This window comes from Pecten maximus, chromosome 4, assembly GCF_902652985.1.
Source record: "Pecten maximus chromosome 4, xPecMax1.1, whole genome shotgun sequence".
Classification (NCBI taxonomy): domain Eukaryota; kingdom Metazoa; phylum Mollusca; class Bivalvia; order Pectinida; family Pectinidae; genus Pecten; species Pecten maximus.
Window position 1 is genome coordinate 42970164 of NC_047018.1, and position 9865 is coordinate 42980028.

Below are 9865 nucleotides of genomic sequence, written 5' to 3' on the forward strand. Positions count from 1 at the left end.
CACGTGGTGGTCAGGGAGTATTTACATAAACCAACATTTATCAATGATAGAGTACAGGACAGATTGATTCCTTCCCTTTAAATGTAATCATACTGTTTATAATTTAAACAATTCTTTGGACTGCTAATTTCTGCTTGGTTTCGGACACCTATTATAACCAGTAAATTTTGCATGTATTGTTGCACACCTGGATTATAAATCATTCAATAATCAGTCGTATGTAGGTCTGCCTGTGAATGTGAATACGACACTATATTTAAGCAACATTGTTAGAATGTATTATAAAGAGACCTATTTTTATCATCCCTATAACGAATTTTTGCATGTATGCTCGATCAACCTTATTATGAGTCGGGTCACTCCGCAAATCAGATAACGTAACGGAAGTATATTGACATAGTCTGCCTTATTAGTCCACCACCGCCATCTTAGATTTTTAACCATGTACACGATGGCATTGAGGATATATTGGTTGTAGATTTATTTTGAAATCTTGTTTCGTACAACGAAATACTTATGCGAAACTAGGATTAAAGAGTAATTGTGGACACAACTCGAAGCAATGTAGACATTTATTGTGACGTGTACTGTGCCGGGGATTGATATACCCAGACTAGCTAGTCATTATACCACTCAGGTAGGTTTGTAATTTCTAATGTTTTAAGGATTCATTTATCTATCGTATATTGTATCAAGAAACTAGAAATCCGTTCCCGTGTTACCGAGGTAAAATGCTTTATAAAAAGTTCAATTGTTCTTATTTAACAGAGATTTATACACACACAGTGTACCCGTATGATTAGTCTGGTAAGTATGTGAATAAGATAACAACACGGAAGTATAAATACTCTAGGCAGTTAAACTCGTCTACAGCCGCCATGTTAGATATTTTATGACATACACAATTATGTTTTTATTGGATTTATTTAGCTGGCATGTTTCATACAACGAAAACAATTATGATACGAGGATTTAATATCTAAATAACAGGATTGTGAACTGTACCATGTATCAATAAACCAAGGCTATTGAGTCATTTATACCTCAAAGATAGGTGTCTACATTGTGACAGTTTTAGGGTGCATAGATAAATTTAGAAATTGAAAATTTCTATCGAAGTTTTTTTTAGGATACTAGAAATCTTTTCCCTCGACACACTGTAAGTAACAGAGGTGTTTACCACGGACAGAAATAATAATTAATGTTGTACAACAGAAGTGTGCTTTAGCTTTAATAGTATCCTACTTATAATTGAATACATATTAAGAAAATCTCATATGACAGTGGTCAGACTCTGCTAGGGAAAAAACAAACAAAAGCAACTCGGGATATGATTTTAGCGATTACGGTTTGTATCCTCGCTACCATTTTATTCAACGTTTGTAACTGTGTGGGGATTGCACAACATCAAAATTATAAATGTTGATTGCCGTATCTCGAGCTGGCACAACATCCAATTCTAAATGTTTTATGTCAAACTGACACATCATTCAAATTTAAAAAAAAGTTGATTGTTGTATTTCGAGCTGATACACCATTCAAATTTTGAATGTGGAATGACTATGTCAAGTTGGCACCGCATCTAAATTCTGAATGTATATTGAATATTAGGCAAACATCACAAGCAGATATTCGGAAGCGTACTATAAGGTCAATTCAATTCGTCAATTCCTGCCATGTTAAGTTTTTATGACATAAACGATGTTATTGGAGATAATTATAAGTATAGATATTTAACAATCATGTTTTGTAAAACGAAATAGTAATGAGATACGGAGATTAAAGCGTCATTGTAGACACATCTCTAAACAACATGATTTAATGTAGACATTTACTGTGATGTGAACTGTACAAGGGACTGATATTCTTAGACTAGCGAGTCATTTATACCACACAGGTAGGTATCTGAACTCAAATATTTATGAATTGATGGAAATTGACAATATCTTGGTAATAATGTTTAAGAATACTAGAAATGTCTTCCTGTTTTACACTTGATAAATGTTATCACATACAAAGTTGCTTAATCATGGTCGAACAGAACTTTTGTTTAAGGTTCAATAATAAAATGTAATTGAATACATATTAGAAAAAGAACAGGAAAATCCCCTGCAGCATCATTTTAGCGAGTGCATTTTAAACTCGTACTACTGTTGAATGCCACCGTAGCGGCTCAACATTCAAATTCTGAATGTGTATATCGACCTGCGAAACACTCAAATTCTGCATGACGAATGTGTATGTAGGGCTGTGAAACATTCAAATTCTGCACTTAAATGACGTATGTCGAGGTAGCACAGCATTTAAATTCTGCATGTTGAGTGTCGTAAGTCGATCTGCGCAACATTCAAATTCTAACTGATTAACGTCGTGTTTCGAACTGGCACACCATTCAAATTCTAATTGTTGAATGGGTTTTTGATTTCAAAATATTTTATTAACAATACATATATAATACATACAAATATTTATTCATGCAAATACAGCATTGTTAAAAGAATCAGACAACAGGCTAAGCCTATATAAGTCTTCTTCCAGAAAAAAACTTCAGGTTAGACCCGACAGAAAGATGTTACTCTACCTCTTTTGATGCTAAAGTATAATTGTAAAGAATTGAAGGTAAATGTATTTAAACAAGAGTAAGACAGTGAGAGGAAACACATACGTCATTCCAATACATAAATAGAAGGTATAATTAACTAAATAGTCCAATGGCATTGCTAAGATTCATAAAAGTACCATTATTCTTTAGTGAAGTAAAAGCACAGCATCTTTCTGTCAGGCCTATAAATGATGACTTGTATGTAATAAAATAATTAACAAGGATTCATTCACACATTCATTCACACATTCATACTAGAATGTTGTTACAATATACAACAACAAAACTTGCTAGAGATAGAAGTATATATATGTATATACTATATTGTATGTTTACTACCAACATCATGTTACATAGAGAAACGTTTAGATGATTTAATATATAGGTTAACATGATTAAGTATAAAATTATTCAAATGATCAGATGCATTGAGGATACCATATAATAAACAATGAAGATTTATATAACCTAATAAATTATATATGGATGTAATATGGTGTCTGAAGTTGGAATATAGGGGACATTGAAAGAAAAAATGTACAATATCCTCTCTAGGGGCACCACACGCACAGGAAGGGTTATCAACCAGGTGATCTTGGAACCTTTCACTATTTAAGTTACTTTTAAAATTCCTCAGTTGATATAAAATCATGTTAAGTTTCCTCGGAAGAGAATTGATGAAAATTTCAGAAACGGGCAAATTAATAGTTGATTTTATACTACGTTTAAAAGAAGAAACTGAAGAAGATTATCTTATGGTACTGTCAAGTGCATTCCACATAGTCATTGTTGAAGGAAAGAAACTTTTCATATAGCTAGTAGTTCGTGATTGTGGTATATTGAAGACTCTATTATTTCTGAAGGTATAGACATTGTTTACATTTAAAAATGGCTGTATGATATTAAATAGATAAGTTGGAGTGTAATTATTGATAATTTTAAACATTAGTATTAGTTTATGATTTTGTCTTCTTGAGCTTAATGACTCTTGTTGAGTTTCAGTATATAAAATGTGGTGAGGAGTACCTCTTCGGAGACCCGTTATTATACACATAGCTTCAAGTTGGACAGATTCGAGAAGGTCAGATTCAGTTTTGGTACAGTTGTCCCACACAACATCAGCATATTCCAATACTGGTCTAATATATGAAGTATACAAAGTTTGTAATGTTTTCCTATCAACTGAGGTTTTAGAACACGAAGAATACCTAGTCTAGAGTTAGCTTTATGATAAATATTTGAGAGATATTCCATCCATGTTCCTTTACTATTAAATGTTAGGCCTAGATGATTGTGATATTCATGCTGTGCAATACGATTATTGTTAAATAGAAGATGAGGATGAATAATATTCAGCCTACGAGTGAAATTCATAGCTATTGTTTTATTAGGATTAAAGAGAATTTGCCATTGATCAGCCCATTCAGAAATTGAAGCTAGATCATCATTTATCATTTTAGTAGGTGTATCTAGGTCATTATTATTGTGTACTATTACATAGAGGGAGGTGTCATCAGCAAAGAGTTTTATATTAGAAGTTATATTATTGGTGATGTCATTAATGAACAGAAGAAATAGAAAGGGACCAAGGACAGATCCTTGAGGGAACCCTGCAGATATAAGTCTAGTGCTTGATTTATAACCTTCAAAGACAACCCTTTGTTTTCTGTCAGATAGATAAGCTTTGAACCAGTCAAATAATTTACCTTTAATTCCATATGTTTTTAATTTGTGTAAGAGACCTGAATGCCATACTCTATCAAAAGCTTTACTTATATCACAGAAAACAAAGCGCAAGTCTTTACCTTGGTCTAAATTATTACTTATAGTATTATAAATATCAGTTAATTGATTTACTGTTGAGTCAGTGGGTCGAAAACCTGACTGGTGTTCACTTAACATATTATGACTAGAAATATAATTATAAGTTTATTTAAAAATAATCTTTTCCAACATTTTAATAAAGACAGATGTAACAGCAATGGGTCTATAATTATTAAAATCACTGACTTCACCTTTTCCTTTATAGAGTGCAGTAACATTGGCAACTTTTAAAATATCTGGAATTTCACCACTAGATAATGTTTTATTGAACAATAGTTTCAGTGGATAAGCTAAGGATGGCGAAATATGTTTTACAATAATTGGTAAGATACTATCAGGTCCAGCTGGTTTGTTTTTATTAAGAATATGTAGTTGGTCAACAATATCTTGTTCAGTTATATAAATATCAGAAAGTTCAAAATCGGTCAGGGGAGGTAACTCAGGTAGGTTAGTGTCTACAATATCAGAAGCAATGTTAGTAAAGAAGTAGTTTAATGCTTCAGCTTTATCGTGTTGATGAATAAGAATTTCATTGTTATTTTTTAGAGGAAAGGATTGAGTGCAGTTATTAGTAATTTTGCCCAAGGACTTAGCTATTTGCCACCATTTCCTAGGGTTAATGGATTTGTCAACAAGAGAATTCTGTAATTTGGTCATATAACTATCCTTAGCTGTCATATCAGCAACACAGTCAGTATATCAGTATATACATGTAGTGACAAACTCTGGTTAGTCTTTCGTCACCAGTGTTTTAGGAAAGGGACCTCCTTGCGGTAAACAAGTTGCGTTTTTTTCCTTTGGGATTCAGGCATTGACATTCTCTGTTTCAACAGCTCACCCCTCCGTTTAGATAGGTCTGGTGGCAGATCTGTAACAACAGCCTTTCCACATCCTGGTCTGAGCGTCCTAATTGTTTGATTAAGGACTGTGTCCCTGTCTATAAGGGACATGAACCGAACAATTATATTTCAAAAATGGGTGGTCGGGTGATACAGTGGTAACACACTTGCCTGTCATAAAGGCGGCCGGGGTTCGATTCCCCGTGTTGAATGTCGTATGTCGAGCTGGCACACCATTCAAATTCTGAATGTTGTATGATGTAAGTCGTATGTTGACGAAGTGCCAACTTAACATAATAGTGTTCCCTAGAATAATGAATCTGGCGATAGTGACTATGATAGTTTATGAACTAATGGTTTGCATCACAGCAGATAACAGTTCACAAGTATGTTCAACTAATTTATGAACAAGCTCATATTTAGAAAAAAAAGAAAGAAAAAATCATTTGATTCGTAAGAAGAAAAAATTCCAAACAGAATAGTCTTATCCCTAGTGAAACAACATTATTGTTTGCATGAAGTCTGAATTTGCGCCCAACTTTTAAAATAACCATATCAATTTATATTTTTATGTTCAAAGTTTCTTATCTTATTCGTTTTCCAGTATAACAAAATGACATAGTTGTTAAGAAAATGGAGGACGATGAAGAGAAAAAGAGCCCAAATAAAACACGCCCTACCAAAACAAAGGATGACCAATCATCTGATACCATAGCAACATCTGACCCAGATACTGGTTCACGTGGGGAGGAACGATCATCGGATACCATAGCAACATCTGACCCAGATACTGGTTCACGTAAGGATGACCGATCATCGGATACCATAGCAACATCTGACCCAGATACTGGTTCACGTGGGGAGGAACGATCATCGGATACCATAGCAACATCTGACCCAGATACTGGTTCACGAAAGGATGACCGATCATCGGATACCATAGCAACATTTGACCCAGATACTGGTTCACGTAAGGATAACCGATCATCTGATACCATAGCAACATCGGACTACGGCACTAGTTTACGTGTGGAGGACCGTGCTTCAGATACCATAGCGACATCTGAACGTGACTATTACTCATCTAGGCATGAATTCTCTCCAGAAAATAAAGCGGCATCTGCCCTTATGTCATCAACAACAGTTGAAGAAGGTAAGCTTCAATTAGCCTTTCTGTGACTACTGGACATATCGTATTGAGAGAATATACTTATATAATAATGTATAGGAGTATTGCAATCTTCCTGCTGGAGTAGGAGAGAATCCTCATCTCTCTGTCCTGTTTCTTTGTTACTGGCGCCTAAGCTCTTTAAACAGTTTTATATGTGCACACTGTAACAGATAAACACTTTTCTTAAAATGTACATTTTGCAATCATTAGTATTAGTATTAGTTATTTATTATTTATAGATTATATTTCATATTTCGTTTTAATGCAGTTTTACATAATGCATTTGATTTTCCTTAACTATACGCGTAAGGTATATCATAAACTATTGAACGGCTAAAATGACTATTGCATGGTCACCTGGAAATCTTCGGAATTTGATCAAGTGCGAACTATTGAACACCTCTGATGTTTTGGAATTTAGTTCTAGAACAAATTAAGAAAATACAAAAGAATAATGTAACTAAACTAGGTTGGTGGCTTTATGGAAACAGTACACAGTGGGTAGAGATTTGTCAAATAAGATGCACCACAAAAAAGACGCAGATATATGCCCCAAAGAGGATATTACACACAGAGATGTCCCCATGTAGGTCAGCTTCTGAAATTTTCAGTCGAAACTGAAACACTAGTACATATATTACACTAATTTCACATCCCCGAGGTACAAGTTCAAAATGATGGAATCAGCGATATCACAAACCACCAGCTTTATAGTTTTTACACTTCTGTTGCTTTGTTCCTAGATGAATCTAACCCAATGGGCAATTATTACTCAATTAGATACAACCATAAACGTTAAACTATGCAAACGCCGGATCACAGTGACGACCGGTCAAGTCAATTACCCTAACGTAGATTTCATCGTAATTATCTCAATTGATTTTGTACAGGAGCTGTAGTGCGGCAACACAATGAAGTCATTCAGATGCAGAGTCATTCGAAGTCATCCATTTCACTTCAAAGGGCGCCGGTCCGAATCTGATCGGTGAAAACCCCACTGTCGTATACAATTTCAGTAAGTACCCTGAACTGGCCTTTTAATTCAAATCAAATTATACCTATATACTTATACCTTTTTGGAAAAGCGTTTGTAATTTGATTTGATAAGACCTCAAAATGGAAAACAGACCATAGTTTTATATTGTTTTACTTTTCTTGAAACGATATGCGCTTGATTACTACCATAACTATATGTTACATTGTTCTTGAGATAAAGGGAACAGGAAAGTAAATTGTGAACACTATTACGTAAAACAGCGTAAATTTGTTTTCTATTATACTAGACCTGTATATTATTATTGTGAGGTGCAAATAAAACCGTGTGGTGAGAAAAGAAGAAAGGTTGTTCAGGTGCGTAGAGACCATTAAAATCCTACAAAGGATCGTAAGCAGATAAAAATGATTGAAAATCTTGCCAGTTTGATATGAAGTAAAGCACACAAAGATCGTCCAGAATAAAATAGAAACATTAAGAAAAGATTTGATCAAACATTCTTTCAGAATTTTTAGCCCACCATCATCAGATGGTGGGCTATTCAAATCGCCCTGCGTCCGTCCGTCCGTCCGTCCGTCCGTCCGTAAACAATTCTTGTTATCGCTATTTCTCAGAAAGTACTGAAGGGATCTTTCTCAAATTTCATATGTAGGTTTCCCTTGGTGCTTAGTTATGCATATTGCATTTTGAGACTAATCGGAAAACAACATGGCCAACAGGCAGCCATCTTGGATTTTGACAATTGAAGTTTGTTATCGCTCTTTCTCAGAAAGTACTGAAGGGATCTTTCTCAAATTTCATATGTAGGTTTCCCTTGGTGCCTTGTTATGCACCTTGCATTTTGAGACCAATCAGAAAACAACATGGCCGACAGGCAGCCATCTTGGACTTTGACAATCGAAGATTGTTATCGCTATTTCTCAGAAAGTACTGAAGGTATCTTTCTCAAATTTCATATGTAGGTTTCCCTTGGTGCTTAGTTATGCATATTGCATTTTGAGACCAATCGGAAAACAACATGGCCGACAGGCAGCCATCTTGGATTTTGATAATTGAAGTTTGTTATCGCTCTTTCTCAGAAAGTACTGAAGGGATCTTTCTCAAATTTCATATGTAGGTTCCCCTTGGTTCATTGTTATGCGTATTGCATTTTGAGACCAATCGGAAAGCAACATGGCCGACAGGCAGCCATCTTGGATTTTGACACTTGAAGTTTGTTATCGCCATTTCTCAAAAAGTACTGAAGGGATCTTTCTCAAATTTCATATGTAGGTTTCCCATGGTCTCTAGTTATGCATATTGCATTTTGGGACCAGTTGGAAAACAACATGGCCGACAGACAGCCATCTTGGATTTTGACAATTAAAGGGATCTTTCTAAAATTTCATATATAGGTTCCCCTTGTTTGAAAAGTACTTGAGGGATGTTTCTCAATTTGCACAGATTAGTAGGAGGAAGGGAAAAATAGAGAAAATATCAATCTGACATGGAACCTATAAAGATCATTCAATGGTGGGCGCCAAGATCCCTCTGGGATCTCTTGTTTAAACTACCCGTCTAATTGATCAATGGAACCTCTGCACTACATAGTGACAAAATATCAAAGTAAATTGTAGGTAACGGTACAACTATAGATAATATGTTTGAATCAGAGTAATATATCGCTATGGTGTCTTGTTGTTTCTTTGATAAAAAGTTAATTTTATCTAATTTCAGATGATGATGAATCGAAGACAGCGCAGGCTATAGGAGACGCAAAGCAAGAGATAATTGAAAAAATACAGGAAATTGCTGAACCATGCAAAAAAAGACACATCAAACCTGGTGTCAAGATAATGAAAATGAAGAAAGGTAGTTGTACTCTTTTCTGTCTTGTTCTCTCTTAAGCAATACGAGTTTGTCTTGTTAACTTCAATCAGCTGGTAATTCCAATAAAAAGTCGTATTTTCCATCTTAATGCCCTGCATTACCTCGTCATTCATTGCATACTTTATAACCCTTTGAGACACCGACAAACACTCTCATATGATGATCCCTACACAAATTTTGCCATGGTTCTTGACCTTGCGAAATTGATTTTGAAAATGATCTAACCAGTATGACCCTTTTTCAAGTTTAATATGACAGATGGATGTAGATCGAGCTGGAAAATAATGAATGAAAATAAAACACAAAAATACTTCAGCAAATATTGAAATTAAATGAAAATCTGTCATGTTGCATTTTAGTGCATGCATTAAAATCTAGCAATACATGTGCAGTATGTCTTACAGAACAGTAACAGGTAATGGCAAATACCTTACGTGACTCGTTTTAAAGGTATTTAAACTTAAACACCTATGATCTAAGATAAATCTTCACAAAGATATCTTCCATTTTAATTGATATTGCTATACAATATGTAAAACAAAAATGCAGAACACTTAATCTGACCA

At 34.6% G+C, this 9865-nt stretch overlaps 1 protein-coding gene across 1 annotated transcript; it reads left to right on the top strand.

Moving 5' to 3' along the window:
* The first annotated feature begins 422 nt into the window (after positions 1-422).
* LOC117326155 (clumping factor A-like) lies at positions 423-9283 on the top strand. The gene is made up of 4 exons (XM_033882789.1): positions 423-637; positions 5870-6418; positions 7327-7451; positions 9147-9283. The coding sequence occupies exons 2-3, from the start codon at positions 5899-5901 to the stop codon at positions 7416-7418; spliced, it is 612 nt and encodes a 203-aa protein (XP_033738680.1). The 5' UTR covers positions 423-637; positions 5870-5898; the 3' UTR covers positions 7419-7451; positions 9147-9283.
* The last annotated feature ends 582 nt before the right edge of the window (positions 9284-9865 follow it).

What these genes read in the sequence shown, in the direction of transcription:
- LOC117326155 (XM_033882789.1), top strand. Translation starts at nt 5,899, where the DNA reads ATGGAGGACGATGAAGAGAAAAAGAGCCCAAATAAAACACGCCCTACC. An exon ending in ATCAACAACAGTTGAAGAAG is followed by an intron (nt 6,419 to 7,326) that starts GTAAGCTTCAAT and finishes GATTTTGTACAG; the next exon opens with GAGCTGTAGTGCGGCAACAC.